The sequence below is a fragment of the Pistacia vera genome, unplaced genomic scaffold, assembly GCF_008641045.1.
Source record: "Pistacia vera cultivar Batoury unplaced genomic scaffold, PisVer_v2 Contig1092, whole genome shotgun sequence".
Taxonomy (NCBI): domain Eukaryota; kingdom Viridiplantae; phylum Streptophyta; class Magnoliopsida; order Sapindales; family Anacardiaceae; genus Pistacia; species Pistacia vera.
Window position 1 is genome coordinate 206008 of NW_022195129.1, and position 21670 is coordinate 227677.

The window sequence follows — 21670 nt, forward strand, 5'->3', positions numbered from 1 at the left end:
GCATGATGTATAATTCTCAAGAAAGAACAAAGCTAGATCCAAAGTCCAGGAAATGCATATTCTTGGGATATGCTGATGGAGTTAAGGGGTATTGCCTATGGGATCCCACTGTTCATAAGGTTATTATTAGCAGAGATGTGATATTTGTAGATAATCAACTACAAAGTGAAGAAAATGATAGCACTCCAACAGAGACTACTACTGTTCAGACAAAAGATAAGTCAAAATATGAAGATTCTTCTGAAGCAGCACCAAAGCACGAAGGACAAGACTCAAATGAGTCCAATGATATTGAAGTTCGACGATCAACACGTCAGACAAGAAAACCATCATGGCAGTCAAAGTATGTTATGGCAAGTAATTCTGCATATTGTCTTCTAACAGAAGATGGAGAGCCATCAACTTTCCAGGAGGCCTTAAACAGTCTTGTTGTTTTTTTGTGGATGACAGTAACGCAAGAAGAAATAGAAGCTTTGCACAAAAACAAGACATGGGAACTTGTGTCACTACCACCCGGACGAACAGCTATCAATAACAAATGGGTCTACAAAATCAAACGAGATAGCAACAACCAAGTGGAGCAATATCATGCAAGATTGGTGGTGAAAGGATATGCTCAGAAAGAAGATATTGATTTTAATGAGATATTTTCTCTTGTTGTCAGACTAACAACTGTTAGAGTAGTCTTGGCTATGTGTGCTAGTTTTGATTTACATCTAGAGCAATTAGATGTAAAAACTGCTTTTCTTCATGGAAAACTTGAAGAAGAGATTTACATGCTCCAACCAGAAGGGTTTGAAGAAAAAGGAAAGGAAAACTTCATTTGTAGGTTAACCAAATCTTTGCATAGTCTAAAGCAAGCGCCAAGATGTTGGTACAAGAGATTTGATTCCTACATTATTAGCCTCAAATACAACAGACTAAGTTCAGACCATTGTACATATTACAAGAGGTTTGAAGATGATAGTTTCATTATTTTGCTGTTGTATGTGGACGACATGTTGGTAGCAGGTTCCAACAAAGATCGAGTCCAAGAGTTAAAGGCACAATTGGCTAGGGAGTTTGATATGAAGGATTTGGGACTTGCAAACAAGATTCTAGGGATGCAAATTCACCGAGACAGAAAAGACAAGAAAATTTGGCTTTCTCAGAAGAATTACCTCAAGAAAATCTTGCGGCACTTCAATATGCAAGATTGTAAGTCAATCTCTACCCTGTCAATTTTAAATTATCCTCAAGTATGAGTCCTAGCAATGAAGCAGAGAGGATGGAAATGTCTCGAGTACCGTATGCATCAGCAGTGGGAAGCCTTATGTATGCCATGACCTATGTGAGACCAAATATTGCTCAAGCAGTTGGCATGGTCAGTCGATTTATGGCAAATCCTAGTAGAAAGCATTGGAATGCTATTAAGACAATCCTTAGATACGTTAAAGGAACCTCGGATGTTGCATTATGTTATGAAGGATCAGAATTTACTATCAGAAGTTACGTTGATTCAGATTTTGTAGGAGATGTCGATAAAAGAAAATCTACTACAGGCGATGTTTTCATACTTGCAGGAGGTGCAGTAAGTTGGGTATCAAAGTTACAGACTGTTGTGGCCTTGTCTACAACTGAAGCTGAATACACGGCAGCTACACAAGCTTGTAAGGAAGCAGTTTGGATTAAAAGACTACTAGAAGAAATTGAACACAAACAAGAGAAAATTTCTTTGTATTGTGATAGTCAGAGTGCCTTGCATATTGCAAGAAATCCAGTTTTCCATTCAAGAACAAAACACATAGGGGTTCAGTATCATTTTGTTCGAGAAAGTGTGGAAATGCAAAAGCTTCACACAAAAGACAACTTGGCAGATGTCATGATAAAGCCAATCAACATTGACAAGTTTATATGGTGTAGATCCTCCTATGGCTTGTTAAAGCTGTAAGCAACATGAAAGTGGCAAGTTTAGAAAGGATTGAGGAATAGTAAAAAGTGAGTTAAGTGGGTGAATGTGAGTTGTAAACTCACTTTTTACAACTTGGCTGTCAAAGGTGGCTATCAAAGATGGTGGGATGCATTAATTGCCAAGGAACCACCATTGCAGTTCTATAAATAGAAGTGTAGGAACTCAATAGAGATGAGTTACCATTTTTAGAATTTTCTCCTTCCTTTTGTTGTAGCAAAAAGTTATTTCTCCTATTCCAAGAGAGAATTTTATTTGCTTTTCTCCTTGCATTTAAAGAGAAGTTCTTGTAACTCATATTTTGCTATAGTGGAAATCCTTCTTTACTTGCCCGTGGTTTTTCTCTCAATTTGTTTGAGAGTTGTCCACGTAAATTTCGTGTCTCAAATTTTTGTTGTTGTGTGATATTGCTTCAACCTGATTGTTTGATTTTTCTAACATAATAGACCTACAATGGCTTCAATTGTTCTTATGCTTACTAGCTACTCTTTGTCTCTCCCAGTTCCCTCAAAACCTGTATTTCTTATGCAATCTACTTTGGAGATAGATGATTAAGAATCACCTTTATCAAAATGAAATTAATGTTCAACTTTCATTGAATGAGGCTTCAATTACTGAGCTAGACGCTTTTTTTTATCATTGACTTCTAGATGTGAATGGTGATATGAGTTCACAAGATCCTGTCTATTGATAGCTTTCGCATATTGGAGTTAACTCTTTGTAGCGAGAGATAAAGTTCAGTTTTTGAAAAATCAAGACATCCGCTGGACAACATCAAAATCAGAGGTGTAAACTATGCAAATAGCTCAATAAATTTGTTGTTCTTAAATAAAAAAAAGGCTTATTTGTATTGAATGATAAACATTGTTGAAGTTCCTTATCCCTTGCACTAACGAGCGTAGAGTTCAATGATGAACATTGTAACACTTGACGACAAACTTATAACAATAACTTTGTAGAAAAATAATTAGTTTACTTAAAAGGCACATTACAATGTCGCTTTTCTTAAAACATTATTTGTCGTCACCAACTATGTGATGCACTGAGTTTGCAAATATGTATTCAAAATACAACGAAGCACAATTTTGTTTGCTTATGTTATGCACCAACGGAAACATCCAAATAATCTTGAATTATTGCGAGCTAATAAAAAATATAGCATGTTTACTTGCCCCGTTGTACTGTACTAAAACACTAGTCTGCTTTAAACCACCTTAGACATGAGAGTAGGGTCGAAGATTATTTGAACATTGTAGTAGTACTTCTAAATTTAATCCTCTCCGGACTATGCTACTGACCCATGTCTTTACCAAAAGACACTTTCACTTTAATTATCACCATTAATATATATAGATGCGACTTCTCTATTTAAGTTATATGGGCATTTCTCTCTCTTTGGATATCTGTTTTAAAACCCGGATGGATGGGCCGGTTAAACCGATACGACTAGATACTCCGGTTTGAAAATACTTAAAATCCGGTTTTAACAATTGCCCTTGTGCTTGAACTAGAAGAATAGTAACGAACCGCTGATTCAATCGGACCGGTGGCAAAACCGGTTCACCAAAAATCCCTAGAAACAATTTTCCCTTTTCCAATTTCCAGTTCTACATTTGCAATTTTGATCATAATTTAAATGCCTATTAACATATCATAACATTTTATAGTAACAGTCAATGTTTCAAATGTTTAAATTCATGGACTGTTGATGGAAAAGAATGATTACAGCAAACACCAAACACTCCAACCAACAAATTGCAATCAATATTTGCAAGAAAACCTTAGGTAAAGATGTCAAAAAGCCAACAAGATGCAAAAAGGTTGCCAACTGGCCATGGTAGATCCAAAAAAAAAAAAAAAAAAAAATAAAACAAAGAGAAGAAACGAGACGGTAGAAGAAGAGAAAAAAGAAATAAAAGAAACGAGATCCAGTAGCCACGAAGCCTACACCGTTGAGGTCCAAATGGTAGCCATGGTTGATCGGAAAATAAAAATGAGGGGGAGAGAAGAAACAAGACGGTAGAAGTAGAGAAAAAGAATAAAAGTGAGGAATTTAGGGTTTTCTTTATAAGTTTTAAAAAGTCAATAATACCCTCTTTCAAATAGCATCGTTCCAGGATTTGGGTTTACGTCAGTATGATGATGTCATCGATCAAACCAATCTAGCTGGTCAACCAAGGACTCGAGACTTGGATTTGGGTTTGGGTTTAAGTCATATGATGATGTCATCAGTCAAACAAATTGAGCTGGTCAACCAAGGACTCAAGATTTTGACCGGGTCAAGACCTGGGTCGAGTTTAAAAACATATGGATGGACACCTCATTTTGGAAATTCTTGAATACATTATTTAGTATATCAATCATTTTTTAAATGTTAATTAAATCATTTTATCTTTCCACTTAAGTCTCCATCAATTAAATGTTGAAAAATCGAAGTCTTGTAATTGAATGCAGGGAAACCAAATTCCTTTACGTGATTTCTGGGTTTTTACTAATTTATTAGCTTGCATTCAAATGAAATTTTTAATAATTTATGGCCAAACTTTCTCTTGAAAACTCAGCTGCCTAAATGGAAATGCACACAACGGGAGTCAAGTAAACCTCTTTAATGTCTTCTTGGGGCTTTAGATTGTTAATTAATTCCTTAATTAGCTTACTTTACTCGCCATTGAAATTGTATCAGTGCACAATCAGAGCTACTAAGCATCATGGCTTGTTCTTTTTGGCTAAAATGCACCCTTTCAGCCATTGTTATGCTCTTTGTTTCTCCCAAAATCACAGTCCAACAACCCAATTTTCTTTATCACAGATGCACAAACACCTCAAATTTCACTCCCAATAGTGCCTTCTCAAGAAACCTCAATCAAACTCTCTCTTTTCTCATCTCAAATGCCACCCTCAGCAATGGATTTCACAACACCAGCACTGGTGGCCTGCAGGGCCCTGATAGAGCTAATGGCCTCTTTCTTTGTAGAGGTGACATCTTTCCTGAGTTATGCCAAAGCTGTGTCAAGGTCTCTATTGAAAATATCATAACCCTTTGTCCAAACCAGAAGGAGGCAATTATTTGGTATGATGAGTGCATGTTGAGGTACTCAAACCGGTCGATTTTCGCCAATACGCAAGAGGAACCTACTTTTTATCTGTGGAACGTAGTATATGTTACAAGTCCAAGTGAGTTTAATGAGACTTTGGGTAATTTGATGAACACATTGGTGAATGAGGCCGTGGGTTCTAGCAACTTTTTTGCAACTGAAGATGTGATTTTAACACAAGCAGCCAAACATATGCTGCAGTCTGATGAAACAATGTCAACGAGATTCCTAGATGTTCTAAGTGGAAGCAAGGAGGTAGAGTTTGTAAGCCCAGTTGCAATATAGGTTTGAAGTTTACCCTTTTTACAACAATAAAGCTACCTGCACTAATGAGAGTGTACAAATTCAGTACTAACTGATGTGGCTAATAGCCACGTCAGTTCCCTCCAAAGCCTTAAAAAAAAAAAAAAAAATTCAAAATGAATAAAGTCTTTCAAACTAAAAACAGAAACCCGCCACTTGAAACTAAAAACAGAGACCCGCCATTGACTGGTAGTGTATCCTCTACCACCACCACCGTGGTCTGCAGTCTTCCACCACTAGCGTCGACCGCCGTCGTCCACCACCAGCACCGATCATCATCTTCCGCCAACACCCGTCATTTTCATCTGCTGGATTTATAAAAAAAATTGCTCTCAAAATAGAAACCCATAAGATTGAACCATCTTTTGCTTCATGGTATTATTTCTATAGTTTTAAAACATCATCTAAGAACAATATAGAAGCTTGAGAGTCATGATAAAATGCTATAAATAAAATGCTGTACTTGTTAACATCCGTTGCTTATGTTGTGGTTTGACAATTTTTGGACTATTTCATTGCAAAATAGTTTATTTGTTAATTTATTTCTTTTTATTGCAGGTTGTGCTTTTTTGAACTTGGTCTTGGTGTTTTATCAAAGTTCCAAAGATGGAAGAGTGTAGTGAAAAAAATCCAGACAACTCTTCTTCTCATTTCAATGTTGTGGAGGTAATATTTTGTTGGTAATCTCTTTTTATTCATTAATATGATTTTAAATTTTTTATGGTATTGTTCCTATCCTTTTTGTTGTATTATTATATTTTAATTATGACTATTATAATATCAATAAATTAGGATAATCATTTTGAAGAAATGGAAGATACAAGAAGTGCAGAGGAGGAATGGGAGCCTAAGCCTGGAATGATTTTTGATTCGCTTGATAATCTTGTCCAACACTACAAAAGCTATGGGAATAAAATGGGTTTCGAAGTTATTATACGATCTTCAAAGAAAGGATATGATGGAGAGGTGACAAACGCGACACTAGCTTGTTCTTGTATTGGGAAGTCACGCAGTAACCCCGTAAATGCTTTTAAAATGCATCCAGTAACAAAAACTGATTGTAAGGCTCGAATTGGTGCAGCTGTACGTTCTGATGGCAAATGGAAAATATGTTCAGTTGTGTTTGATCATAACCATGAACTCAGTAGTCCTACCAAAAGTAGATATTTCAGAAGCAATCGAATTATACAACCATATGTAAAAAGAAAGCTTGAAGTGAATGATAGGGCTGGGATTAGGCCAAATAAAAATTTCAATTCCATGTTAGTTGAAGCAGGCGGTGCTGAGAATTTGCCTTTCCTACAGAAAGATTGTAGGAACTACATTGAAAAAGTTAGGAGGTTACGACTTGGTGTTGGGGATGCTTCTGCAATCCAAAAATATTTTTTGAAAATGCAAAATGAGAATTCTAATTTCTTCTACATAATGGATTTAGATGAAGAAGGTCGATTAAAGAATGTTTTATGGGTGGATGCAAGAAGTAGGGCTGCATTTAAAGAGTTCGGTGATGTTGTGACATTCGACACTACATATTTGACCAACAAGTATGATATGCCGTTTGGTGCTTTTGTTGGTGTTGATCATCATGGTCATTCGATACTGTTAGGTTGTGGGTTAATCTCCAACGAGGACACAAAGACATTTGTATGGCTTTTTCAATCTTGGCTTGCATGTATGTTGAATGCGTCCCTAAAGCAATAATCACTATCAAGATAAAGCAATGCAAAATGCAATCGAGACTGTGTTCCCTGGTACACGACATAGATGGTGTTTGTGGCTATATTGAAGAAATTGCCTGAAAAACTTAGAGGTATAGTCAATATGAACAGATTAAGTTTTTTTTGGCAAAATGTCGTGTATGATTAATTGACAGTGAGGAGTTTGAAGAACGTTGGAATGGGTTCATTGATAAATCAACCTTCACGCAATGATTGGTTGCTTGGATTGTACAATGAAGACGAGTTGGGTGCCGGCTTTGTAAAAGATACTTTTTGGGCAGTTATGTCAACTACTCAACGCAGTGAAAGTATGCATGCATTCTTTGATGGATATGTTATTCAAAAACCACTTTAAAACAGTTTGTGGAACAATATGAATGCATTGCGTGATAAAGTGGAAAAAGAAAGGGGGTTGATTTTAAATCTTTCAATCATGGATCCCTTTCATAACCACTTATGCATGGAGAAACAATTCCAAGATGCATATACCACTGCAAATTCAAAGAGTTTCAAGAGCTAGCTGCCAAGTCTATTGATTTATCTTCTTTCAAAAAGATTGGTTCTTATATGGAATCTATAATAGAAGAAGATGTTTTCGTTGGAGAGACTCACCGTCGTGTTCCTTTTGTGGTTTGCTTTGATGAAGCAACTGTGATGTTCGTTGCAATTGTCGATTGTTTGAGTTTAGAGAATTTTATGTCGACTGCAATTGTGGTATGATTCGTAAGCAATTTCTCATGTACCAGAAAAGTACGTTTTAAGACAGTGGAGGAAAAATATAAACAGACACATACCAAAGTGAAGATAAGTTATAATAGTTGGAGCACCAATCTTGACGGACACTGATTTGATAGTTATCTAATTTGTGTTGTAGCAGATTTGGCATCAAGTAATGAGGATGATTGTAATATGGTGAAAGAAATTATCATGATATGAAGAACAAATTGATGTCAAATAAATTGTCGGGATTGATAAAGACCAAACATGTCAGGTAATAGAGAATGATTTGCGAAGGTGGTGATATACTTTGAAAGAAGGGAGTAGTAATATTCTTACTCCACGGGCCGTTCGTAGCAAAGGTCGTCCCCTATTCAAAGAAAACAATCGAGGTTGAAAAAATTGTTCGTACAGTAAAGGGAAGAAATTGCGACAAGAAGAAGTGTTGAGTTTGAATCCTGTCTCACACTGATTTAATTAACAACTCAGGTATGTAATTCATTTATGTTTCTTTGTCTAAGTTGATGTTTACATGTGAATGTAAAATGTATGTAGCCCAAGATTGTTATTTTAGAATACATGTGGTTGAGTTCTTGTTGTATGTTGCACAGGGATTAAACGAACTTGAGTTTCAGGAAGTTGGACGCTCATGTTCATCAGCTGAAGGGCAGCAACTCCAGTTGCTTATGATTCTTTATGTTTCTTATAAAAATCATGTATCAAATGATTGTGTATGTATTTAACTGCTTGTGTGTGGTTTCATTGTTGCTTGCCATATTTTTGCTCTCTTAAATGGAGGTTAAGATTGGTGCCTGCATATGCTAGTGATGTGAATGAGTTTCTCATGGAGTGCATTGATAAATGATGCATGTTTTGGTTCGGGACACTAGATTAATTTTTTAATATTGTATTAAGATGTTTATTAGCTGTATTTTTTTTTTTTTTTTTTTTTTTTGTAGCAGGTCTCCAACATCAACATTAATTTCAGGGAGACTATTGGGTTGGTGCAGGATTTTCTGTGCTACAACTTCATTTTTGTTCTTTGCAGTATTGGAAATTTATAGATTTTGGAGTTAGTGAGTTTTTTGTGTGTTGGATCTGCTTTTGAGGTGTTCTGGTGCTACAGCTTTGTTTTTGTCCTTTGCATATTTGGGCATGTTGTTGTTGTTGGTGGATGCTTTGGTGCATGGCCAAATAAGGATTCTGGAGAGCTTTGTTTGGAGATGCAGCAGAAAACTGCATTTTTGCAGTTCCCAGAAGTAAGTTTGGAGCTATGCAGTGCAGTGTTTGTTAAGAAGATTGGCTGTTTGTGCAGTGTGTTCTGGAGTGCAACTTCAATGCTGCATTTTGCTGGCTATTAGTGCAGTGTTTTGGGGGCATAATCTTTGTATAGATGATCTTGCAATCTTTTTGTGATATGTAAATACTAATCCATATTTGGAAGAAACAACAAAAAATTCAATATATGTACCACACACATAATTATATTCATAATAAGTTACTTTTTATTTTTTTGGGTAAACCCAATAATTTTATACAGAATAAAAGAATTACAACCTGGGAAAGGGACTCCCCTTTAGAACCAAGAACCTTGGGCATTCCCAGGGGCAAAACTACAAAAGCTGTACAAGCTAGAAGGAAATCTCAAAAACAAAAAACGCACAAACAACATGGACCCACAAGCGTAACAGACACCCGAAGACTGCACACAGCACCAAAGCAGAGAACAATTGCAGCAGCTTCAAAACTGCACACACACAAGCTACACCAGTTGCAAAATCTCTCGGAAAAAGCAAACAGAAACTGCAAAAACTGCTGCATCTTTGACCAAGCTATAGCACTTCCTCGGCAACAACACATTACAGCATTCCTCCAAAATACTGCATACCCGCCACAAATCCTGTAACCAACAACCAAAAGCTGCACAAACTGCAGAAAACTCCAACAGCAACACACACTGGACAGCCTATACAAACTCAACAACCTTCTACAAATTGCACACACTGCATTACCCACCACAAATCCTGTAACCAACACCAAAACCCCACAAACTGCAGAAAACTCCCATCAGCAAACACACATTGGACAACCTATACAAACTGTAACACTTCTTGAATTTACACACACTGCAAAAAGCAACATCTCTCAAACCTGGACAAACTACCCGAAATGCAGCAATCTCCTGGAACCTGCAAAAATTGAAAAAATGGAGTTTAACTAGAGCTGGAGTTTAGACAACAACCAATCAAACAAGCAAACCATATATTAATATTGGCTTATAAAAGCTAAAAGCAAAAAAGCAATTCAGAATTCCTATTTTTTTTTCCCTCTGTTCTGAGACACTCCAAGGATTTGGGGCTGGTGATTCTGTGGAGTATGAAATAAATGCTTAATCATAACATGTAATCAACTTATACAATATATCCAAACCTCAACCTGTCTCTGACCAACTAGAATTTGAAGGCTTAGGAAATGGGCCATATACTCCAATTCTTAGTCTTCAGAAAATAGTTAAGAATTTTGCAACATGGCATTGTAACCCAAACAAATAGGCAATTCAGCAGTCTATATAAATACACAAAACATACTAATGAACTTACGGGACAAAAACAACATTGTACTCATGCTCAGGGCATATCACACATATATCTGGCATCACACGGTCTCTCTTAGTACCATCTGATCCATTCTCAGATGTTCCATTTGAAGCTGAAAACCAATCGGAACATTAGGACTGAATCATATCCAAACAAATTTTCAAAAACAACAATTACGTAGAAAACCAGCAATTTACCTTCACTGTCTTTCCCTGATCTCTTAGTTGCAGCAGCAAGAACCCTGCATGGGCAAGGTTTTACAACTCAGTTTGTCATGATGAGATAAGAGCAGAGAAGAGAGTAATTCACTATAACAATAATGTTAGATTCTTGAATAGATAAAAAGGAAGTAGAATTGCACATCAGTTTGAAGGACTAACGTAATTGACTGCCTGAGAATTGTAGAAATCATACAGATTAATTTTTGCACAACGATAAGTGATGGTATCAAACCAATATTTTGCCAAGCTAATAGTCCCATCCAATACTGGCTGACTAAGACTTTAAATATGTATTCCAAGTCTATCTGACAAGCAGTTTACAACTATATATGACTGTCAATATATATATATATATATATGAAATGAAAATCAACTTATACAATATATCCACACCTCAACCTGTCTCAAAATTAGCAATTCCAGAAACTACCACCTAAGGCTTCAGCTTCTTTATAAGCTCCACCATCAAATCTGACTGAGGTGGTGCTTCAATTATTGTGAGTACATCAAATCTGACTGAGGCGAGGCATGGCGTGGCAGCAACTGGCGAGGCGAGTCATGGCGGCATCTGGTGAGGCGAGTCATGGCGGCATCTGGTGAGGCGAGTCATGGCGGCATCTGGCGAGGCGTGGAAACAACGATCGCAGTTGGTTTGGCGAGACGCGGCGGCTTCTGGCGAGGCGTGGAAACGATGGGAAGTCTTTGGTTTGTCGGCATCTGGCCAGGCGTGGCGCGGCGGCGTTTGGCGAGACATGGAAAAGAAGATTCGGCTTTGGTTTGTTGGCCTCACAGCGTGTAATGAATTTGGGATAGGATCTGAGAAATTTTTGGGAAATTTTGAGACATTTGACTGTGAGATGAGAGGTAGAGAATGAGGGGATTTGCATCGCAGAATGAATCTAATTCAGGGAGTCTGATTCAAAATTTGAAAAAAATATATATATATAATTTTTAGGAAAACTGATGTGGCAGGTGAGGTGTCATTTGCCACATCAGTTAGTACTTAGAGTTGTACAATCTCATTAGTGCAGATAGCAATGCTCTTTTTACAATGAGGCCTCTCAACCCCTTCCATCTCCTCCTACAAATGCCACTCCTCTACCATCATCTCCACTGCCCCCAGCAACATCGAAAAGTTTTGGTGGTGAGCATCTGATTCAGCAAATATTTGGTTATCATCGGAGTAATGCGCATCTAACAAATTAGGGAATCTATGCAATCCACGTGTACTATTGTGACTCTGATTCATAGTTTTATGAATGATATGATACGCTTATTCCATCTAAGTTTTTTGCCGAAGTGATGATTGGATATCTGCAATATAGCTAAGTATATATATTGTCTTACTTGAACAAATTCTTCTCTATGTAGGAAATAGGCAGATCTCCTCAGAGACAATTATTGCAATGACAGTTCCAACATCACTTGTCTTAATAATAATTTTATCCACTTCATGCTATTGTGTCCTACGTTGGAAAGAAAGAAGAAAGCACAAAGCTGTAAAAGATCATGGAAATGGTGATCATATATAACAGAACTGAATTTAAAGCTTTTGTTTTATCATAATTCCAACTAGAACTAACTTAAAATATTTCACTTTTTCTTTTGGTATAATATTCAACTGGAAATGAGCTTTCAGCGGTGGAATCTCTACAATTGGACTTGCATTCCATTGTTGCTGCAACAAGCAATTTCTCTGATGGAAACAAGATTGGTGAGGGTGGATTTGGCAGTGTGTACAAGGTAAGAAATTTTCCCTTTTTCTTATTTCTTTTTTTGGCGAAACTGGTATGAGCGAGATTTTATCTCAAGAGATCCAACCAACTAAACTAGTTAGTATCGCTTTCCAATGATTATATATGGTCTATATATCTTCAGGGTACACTTCATAATGGACAGATGATAGCTTGTAAGAGGCTATCAAGAAGCTCAGATCAAGGATCAGAAGAATTTAGGAATGAGGTTGTATTGGTAGCCAAGCTTCAACACAGAAATTTAGTGAAGTTATTGGGATTTTGTGCAGAAGAAGAGACTTGTCTATGAATTTGTGCCCAACAAAAGCCTTAACTACTTCCTTTTTGGTTTGATCCTTTTCCTTTAGATCAATATCATATAATAAGTATTTCAATGTCTCATCGCACAGCTGAAGTTGTTTTATTTTGATTGATGTATATACAGATCTTGAAAAACAAGGGCAATTGGATTGGTTGATGCGTTGCAGGATTATAGGAGGAATTGCTCAAGGACTCCTATATTTACATGAGGATTCTAGACTTAGAATCATACATCGTGATCTCAAAGCTAGTAACATTTTGTTGGATGAAGACATGAACCCAAAGATAATAGATTTTGGCATAGCGAGGATTTGTGGGATGGATCAAAGTCAAGGAAATACAAGCAGAATTGTTGGCACATAGTAAGATTTAACACTACACTATTATTATTATTAGCAATTTGGATGCTAGATTGATGTATTGATGTTGCTACATTCTAGTGGTTATATGCCCCCAGAATATGCATTACACGGACACTTTTCGGTAAAGTTTGATGTGTACAGCTACGGAGTTTTAATACTGGAGATCATAAGCGGCAAAAAAAATAGTTCTTTCTACGAAGACCTCTTGAGCTATGTAAGCACAAAATCAATTTTATCTAATGTAGATGCAGCATTTCGTTAATTATGAGGATTAACTAATGTTTGTCATAGGCATGGAGACTTTGGAGGGATGGAACACCGTTGGAGCTAACGGATCAAGCTCTAGGCAATTCTTTTCAAAGAAATGAGGTCACAAGATGCATCCATATCGGATTATTGTGCATTCAAGAAGATCCAGCGGATAGACCTATGATAGCAACAATAGTGCTCATGCTTAATAGTTTCTCGATCACACTACCATTACCAAAACGCCCGGCATTCTTTGTTCGTTGCACAACAGGGCAGAGTATGCCAAAAATGGGTCTAGAATTAGTTCAATCTTCAAGCAAATCCATGCCATATCTATAAATGATGTGCTCATAACTGAACTCTACCCTCGTTAGCACAAGGAATAGGCAACTTCAACATTTTTTATCATTCAATATAAATAAGACTTGTTTTTTAATTTATGAACAACAAATTTATTGAATTTTTTGCATAGTTTACACCGGTGATTTTGGTAATGTTCGTTCTTAAGACATTTTATATATATGTACAATTTTTTTCTTGCGAAGTCCTGATTTTTTAATATCTGAACTTTACCTCTCACTAACAAGAGTTAATTCCCATATGCAAAAGCTGTCAATAGACAGAATCTTGTTAACTCACTTCAAGAAGTGAGACTTCACAACATGTAAACGAGTGTCTAGCTTAGTAATTGAAGCCTCATTCAACAAAAAATGGACATAATTTTCGTTGGTATCCAACAACATATGATTATAAATCAGCTACCTCTGAGTTAGATTGCATAAAAAAATGCAGGTTTTGAGGAAACTGGGAGAGACAGAAAGCAACCCGTGAGCATGAGAACAACTGGCCATTGTAGGTCTATTCACTACTAGAATAAAAAACCAACACAATGTGAATATATCTCATCATTTCACTACCAAAATCAACCCTGAGACTGGGATCTATCAGATTTACAACTGTCCCTCTCTTTCAACTTCTCCATGCCTGCAAAAGTTTTGAAAAGATTTCATGGCCATTGATACTGAGTTTTATCTATATGGGCATTCCACTGAACAGCCATATAATCCAGTGTTAGAAATATTTTATATTTCACATAAGGTGGTCCATGTATTAATTTTATCCTATGGTTGTTTTGAAATAATTAAATTAACTAAAGGGCATGATGGTTATTTTCCTTTGATGGGGATGTTATTATAGTTAATTAAAACTGTCGTTTGGGAGTTAATGAATAACTACCGTATATAAAGGTGGTCTTCTCTCTGTTCCAATGTACACATAATACTTTCTTTTCCATCAGAAGAAGAACAAGCAACTTACAGAAAGGGAAAAAAAAGAGAGACACACTACCTTATTCTACAATCTCCATTAACAGATTACTCATGGATTCAAGTATGTTTTATTGTGGTTTATAAATAGTGAAAATGGATTAAAGTTTCAGATTTTGGGATTTAAGATTATGCAATTTTAGGGCATAGAAATATGACTATATTATTGATTCTTTACCATTGATGGAATTGATAAAATTGCTATTAAGTCTTACATGTGGTATTAGATCATCAGGTTTAGAAACTGATGTATTTTCCATTAAGTTGTTTTTTAATATATTAGGGTTCTTATGAGATGAAGAAATTGTGCGTTTGGAAATTGACAAATGAAAGGGCTGTTTAATTTGATTGAGTTTGTAAATCTATTAAGTGGTTGGCCGAAATCAGATTTTCTTATGATGAAATGTGATTTTCCAAACTAGTTTTTCAATAAAAATTTCCAAAAATTCAGATTCCAAAATTTTTGGAAATTCGGGTCAAATATTGACCCATATGTTGATCCAACCCATTTTTCCTTTAAGGCCTATTTGTTTTAATCTATATAAACCCAAATAAAAGAAGCACAAGCCATATTTTTAAGTAAGCCCAATTCAAACCCAAACCCATTAAGAATAACCCATAAAGAAGCCCAACCCATTTAGTCAAACAGGTAAACCTGATCCAATCAGCGATTCGAATTGGTAAAAGGGTCAAACTGGTCAACTGTCAAAGTTAACGGTTAACCATCAAAGTTAACGGTAAACCGTCAAATTTAACGGTTGACTGTCAACATTAACAGTCAACAAACAAATTTAATGATCAATGGTCAACGGGTCGAATTGACCTAATTTTGACCTTGGATAATAGTACAGTTATTATTTAAGTTTGATATTATATTATGTATAATTTGTTAGCCATCGAAGTGGCCAAATTAGAATGGTTATCCTATAGATATCAAACTAAGTTAGATTTAATTATTTATGATCGTTAGATGCTTTAAAGAGATGACATGATGTGGTTGGCATGAGTAGTTTGAAGTTCATAGATTATAGGATAGTTAAGGATTGCCCAAAGGTAGATTAGTTAATCCTATAATTATGAACATAACTATGGTTAATTAATGTACTTGACTACGTGTGTTTAGTATATCCAAAGATAATGAGCATACCTAACAAAAGTACATTTGATTACCAATTAAGAAAATTGCACCAATTAAGTTTAATTATTGTACATTGTTATATCTCCCAAAGGAGATTTTCAATATACATTTATATTTTAATAATAATAAATTTTAATATCTGAACCTATGTATTAGGTATAAAACTCAAAGCATTAATGTGTAACCATAATTTTGTTTTTGAAGCATTTGCTTTTCATGCCTAGTCTGTTGTTAAGTTTAATGAATTCAATTATAATGAGTGGAGTGAGCAAGTCGAGTATCACTTCAGTGTTCAGAATCTCGACCTTGCACTCATGACAGAGAAACCAACTGATCTCACTAAGAATAACACTGATGAGGAGATGTCTTTCCCTAAAGAATGGGAGAGATCGAATAGATTGAACCTAAAGTTTTTACGGATGACAAATAGTAAGTTAAATTAAGACCTCATTTCCTGCCACAGAATCTACTAGAGAATTTACGAGATTAGCCAAAGAGACTTCTCAATTTGAGGCTGCTGACGAGTCTCGTACCAGGGCATTAATGAGTAGGCTGACCACCATGAAATATGATGGTTCTCGTAGCATGTATAAGCATGTGGTTGAGATGTCAAATATAGCAGCAAGAATTAGAAACATGGGAATGTCTATAGACGTAAATTTCCTAGTTCAGTTTGTTATTAACTCTTTACCTATTCAATTTAGTCCATTTCAAATTAATTATAATACAGTTGAAGATAAATGGACTATGACTGAACTTCAAACTAAGTACAAAAGGAGGAAAGATTAAAGAAACAAGGAGTTCATTTAGTTAATCTAGTGGGCCCATCTGGAGTTAAGAAGAAATCCAACAAGAAGTATGGAAAGGGCAAAAGGCCATTGAAGATTAATGAGTCTTCTACCAAAATCTATAAGAAGGATAAGACTAAAGAAAAGTGTCATTTCTGTAAGAAAGTTGGACACTATATGAGGGACTGCCTGAAACGTAAGGCATGGTTTGAAAAGAAAGGGATTCCTTATGACCCAAACCATAAACGGCAATGAAAGATTTGTATACATGGGAAATCGGGTCAAAGCACAAGTTGAAGCTATTGAAACCTATCGTTTAATTTTAAGTACTGGACATCATTTAGATTTGTTTAATACTCTTTATGTAAAAAAGTTATCCTGTAATTTAATATCTTTATTTAAACTTGATTTCGAAGGATCTTCTTTTAAATTCGGGAATGTTTCAATTTATTTAAACATAATTGTTCAATTCGTTCTGGTGTGCTTTGTGATGGATTGTATAAATTACATCTTGGTAGTTTATTTGCTGAGACATTGTTGACCTTGCATCATAGTATAAGAACAAAATGTGCTTCTGTGGATGAGAAATTTGCTTATTTATGGCATAAACGTTTAGGCCACATATCAAAAGCAAGAATGCAAAGATTAGTAAAGAATGAAGTTTTACCTTATTTGGATTTTACTGATCTTGGCATTTGTGTGGATTATATTAAGGGAAAACAAACCACATCCACAGTAAAAAGAAAAGCAGGAACTAGAAGCACATGACTCCTTGAACTAATACACACAGATCTATGTGGTCCTTTCAAAATACCTTCTTTTAGTGGGGAAAGTTATTTCATCACTTTTATAGATGACTTTTCACATTATGGATATGTCTATCTATTGTGTGAGAAATCTCAGTCTATTAATATCCTAAAGGTATTCATTACTAAAGTTGAGAGGCAATTAGATAGAAAGGTGAAAGTATTATGATTAGATAGAGGTGGTGAATATTATGGTAGATACAATGAATCTAGACAATGTCCAAGTCCATTTGCTAAATTCATGGAAAGTCAAGGCATATGTGCTCAATACACAATGCCAGAAACACTGCAACAAAATGATATTGTAGAAAGGCATAACCGTACGTTAATGGATATGGTTAGGAGTATGTTGAGTAACTCCTCGGTTCCCTCATCATTTTGGATATATGCATTAAAGACTACTATATATTTATTAAAAAGGGTTCTTAGTAAGGCAGTTCCAAAGACTCCTTTTGAACAGCAAACATAAAGGAAACCTAGTTTGAGGCAATTACATGTTTGGGGTTGCCTAGCAGAAGTCAGGATCTATAATCCACATGAAAAGAAACTGGATTCAAGAACGATCAATGGATTTTTTATTGGTTATCCAGAAAATATAAAGGTATTGTTCTTACAGTCCTAACCATAGTATGAGAATAGTTGAAACTGGAAATGCAAAGTTCATTGAGAATGGTGAAACTAGTGGAAGTATTGAACCACGTAAAGTGGATATCCAAGAAGTCTGGGTACAGTTTCCCGCACCTATGAATTCTATTGAGGTTGTAGTTCCTGTAGTTGTCTGACATTTTGATAACAATCAAGAATAACAAATAATTGAGCAAACACTCCCTAATAATGTAATAGTCAATAAACCTATCATGGATGAACCACATGACGTAGTACATGAACAATAAAAAGTGACATTAAGAAGATCTAAAAGACAAAAGAGATCTGTCATTACTAATGATTATGTGGTTCATCTTCAAGAGTTAGAATTTGACTTGGGAATGGAAGCAGATCCAATATCGTTTTCACAAGCCCTTTAAAGTGATAATTCTGCAAAGTGGTTAGACTTCATGAAAGAATAGTTGAAATCAATGGAATACAATGAAGTCTGGGATTTAGTAGTATTGCTTGAAGGTTGTAGAACAGCCAGGTGTAAATGGGTCTTTAAGAGCAAGTGCGACTTTAATGGCAATATTGAACGTTACAAGGCCAAACTTGTTGCCAAAGTTTTACTTAGAAAAATTGTATTAATTGCAATGAGATCCTTTCGTCTGTTTCCTCAAATGACTCTTTTAGAATTATTATGGCAATGGTAGTCCATTATGATATGGAGCTTCATCAAATGGATGTGAAAACTGTCTTTCTAAATGGGAATTTAGAAGAAGAAGTGTACATGGAACAATCTGATGGTTTTCCAATTGAAAGGAAGGAACACATGGTGTGTAAATTAAAGAGATCAATATATGGACTGAAACAAGCTTCTAGGTAGTGGTACCTCAAGTTTCATAATACCATTACCACTTTTGTATTTAAGGAAAACACTATTGATCGGTGTATATATCTGAAGGTTAGTGGGAGCACATTTGTAATTCTAGTTCTATATGTTGATGACATTTTGTCTGCTACTAATAATCTTGGTATGATGTGTGAAACCAAGAAGTTTCTCTCTAAGAACTTTGAGATGAAGGATATGGTTGAGGCATCCTATGTGATTGGAATTGAAATTATTCGTGATAGATCACAAAGATTGTTAGGATTGTCTCAGAAAACTTATATCAATAAAGTTCTTGAGAGATACAACATGGATAAGTGCTCTGTAAGTCTAGTTCCAATTCAGAAAGGTGATAAATTGAGCCTTAAGCAATGCCCACCGATTGAATTGGAATGTAAGCAAATGGAGCATATTCCTTATGCATCTGTTGTCAGAAGTTTAATGTATGCTCAGACATGTACCAGACCAGACATTAGTTTTGCGATCGGCTTGCTGGCCAGATATCATAGTAATCCTGGAATGGATCATTGGCGAGCTGCAAGAAAGTGTTGAGATATTTATAAGGGACGAAGGATCATGTGCTTACATATAGGAGATTTGATTATCTCGAGGTAATTGGATATTCAGATTCAGAATTTGCTGGTTGTGTAGACACTAGGAAATCCACATTTGGGTACATATTTATGTTAGTTGGAGGAGCAGTTTCGTGGAAAAGTGCGAAGCAGTCTTTCATTGCTACTTCCACTATGGAGGCTGAGTTTGTGGCTTGCTTTGAGGCCACAGTTCAGGGATTATGGCTACAAAATTTTATTTCAGGGCTTAGGATTGTCAACAATATTGCTAGGCCATTGAAAATTTATTGTGATAATGCCACAACAGTTTTCTTCTTTAAAAACGACAAATATTCTAAGGGTGCTAAACATATAGAATTGAAAAATTTTTCCATTAAAAAAGAAGTTTAGAAACAGAGAGTGACTATTGAGCATATCAACACAAATTTTATGATAGCAGATCCGCTGACTAAAGGGTTGTCACCTAAGACCTATAGTCAGCACGTTGAGAGGATAGGTATTATTGCCCGTCATGATTGATTTGTGATTTGTTGTATATGTTGCTTGATTTACATTACGTTTCTCATGTTTTAGACACTCTAAGCTCTTGATGTGTTGTTTTTTATTCATATAAATCATTCTATTGTATGTTTCTTCATATTATGTTGTTTGATATACATGAATGATAAAGATGACAGGATTTATCCTTGATAAGGATAGTATTGTTGGACCATTAAGAATCATTATAGATCATTTTGAGTATAGAATTTGTAACGTGATACATGGAAGGTACTCTATTGATTCAATGACATATGACCGCCATGATCCTTATCGGTTCTTGCTCAATAATATTTATATTTTGACCATTTTAAGAAAAGGTCTTTGGCTAATTATTATTGTGTACACATTATGTGTTATTTCTAAACTATAAAGTTATTTACTTTTACATGGAGAATGTTAGAAATATTTTATATTTCACATAAGGTGGTCCATGTATTAATTTTATCCTATGGTTGTTTTGAAATAATTAAATTTACTGAAGGGCATGATGGTTATTTACCGTTGATGGAGAGGTTACTGCAGTTAATTAAATAACTGCAATTTGGGAGTTAATAAATAACTACCGTATATAAAGGTGGTCTTCTCTTTGTTCCAATGTACACATAATATTTTTTTTTCCATCAGAGGTAAAACAAGTTGACTTACAGAAAGGGAAAAAAGAGAGAGATACACTGCCTTATTCTACAATCTCCATTAACAGATTACTCATGGATTCAAGTATGTTTTATTGTGTTCTATAAATAGTGAAAATTCATCAATGTTTCAGATTTTGGAATTTAATATTATGCAATTTTAGGGCATAGAAATATTACTATATTATTGATTCTTTGCCATTGATGGAATTGATAAAATTGCTATTAAGTTTTACATCCAGTTCCTAACCGAGGATCATTACTTTCTCTCTGTAATCTGTATGACTTGAACCCTTCTCAGCAAGCATGTTCTTCTTGTTCATCTGCAAAACTTTCTCAACGTCACAACATGATAGTGCTAACATGCGATTCAGCCACACTTTCACTCCTAACTCCTTTACAAGCACATATTGCGGTCTGATTCTCTATTCCAAACTGTAGCTAAAATAGTGAGGGAACTTAACCAGCGCCAATTTAATAATGCATGGTAAAAAAGAACTCCCATTTTGGTATCAAGTTCTTCATCAAGCTTAAAGTATATACATTAGGCAATATCGGCACCATGGTCCTAACTTCTTCCACACTGAACCCCCTTTACTAGAAAAATTTGGTCACAGGCTTGAGATGGCCCTCAATAGAAAGACCAAGATTTCTAGGAGTTTTGTGGAGAACTATGGCACATTAACCCCAAGCGATTTGAAGTACTCGACTGTCGGCCGTAGATTATCTTCCACTCTGTAAGTTAAAATTCTTAGGAACCGAGTTAAGATCTTACCTAGGCTATCACCTGATAAGCCCAACCCATGAAGGAAATTAATAATTGCCTAAACCTTCTGCCTGCTGTGGGTGAGGAGTCCTAGGTTACGGCATATAACTTTTGCCCACTGTTTCTTATCCACACCCAAATCTTCAAAGTAAATCATGCTGGGTATTATTTGTTTATATAGACTACGTCCGCATAAAAAATACTTTGTCTGATAATAGTAGGAACATATGATTTAGGTACCCCAAGATCAAGAAGAAACTCAACCAGTGAGTTTGATTTTCCCATTCCAAGATGTGGCAGGCAAACCTAGGATGTCTGCGTGTAGCTGCCTTGATCTGCTCAAGATTGATGCCGAGCTCTAA

General features: G+C 35.7%; 1 protein-coding gene across 1 annotated transcript in view; it reads left to right on the plus strand.

Annotated features, from left to right (window-relative positions):
* Window positions 1–21670, plus strand: part of LOC116137161 (cysteine-rich receptor-like protein kinase 11) — a 34522-nt gene that overhangs the window by 3495 nt on the left and 9357 nt on the right. Inside the window, 5 exon segments of the mRNA XM_031422852.1 lie at window positions 12319–12342; window positions 12478–12623; window positions 12625–12680; window positions 12778–13015; window positions 13094–13229. Coding sequence (XP_031278712.1) covers window positions 12319–12342; window positions 12478–12623; window positions 12625–12680; window positions 12778–13015; window positions 13094–13229 — 600 coding nt within the window.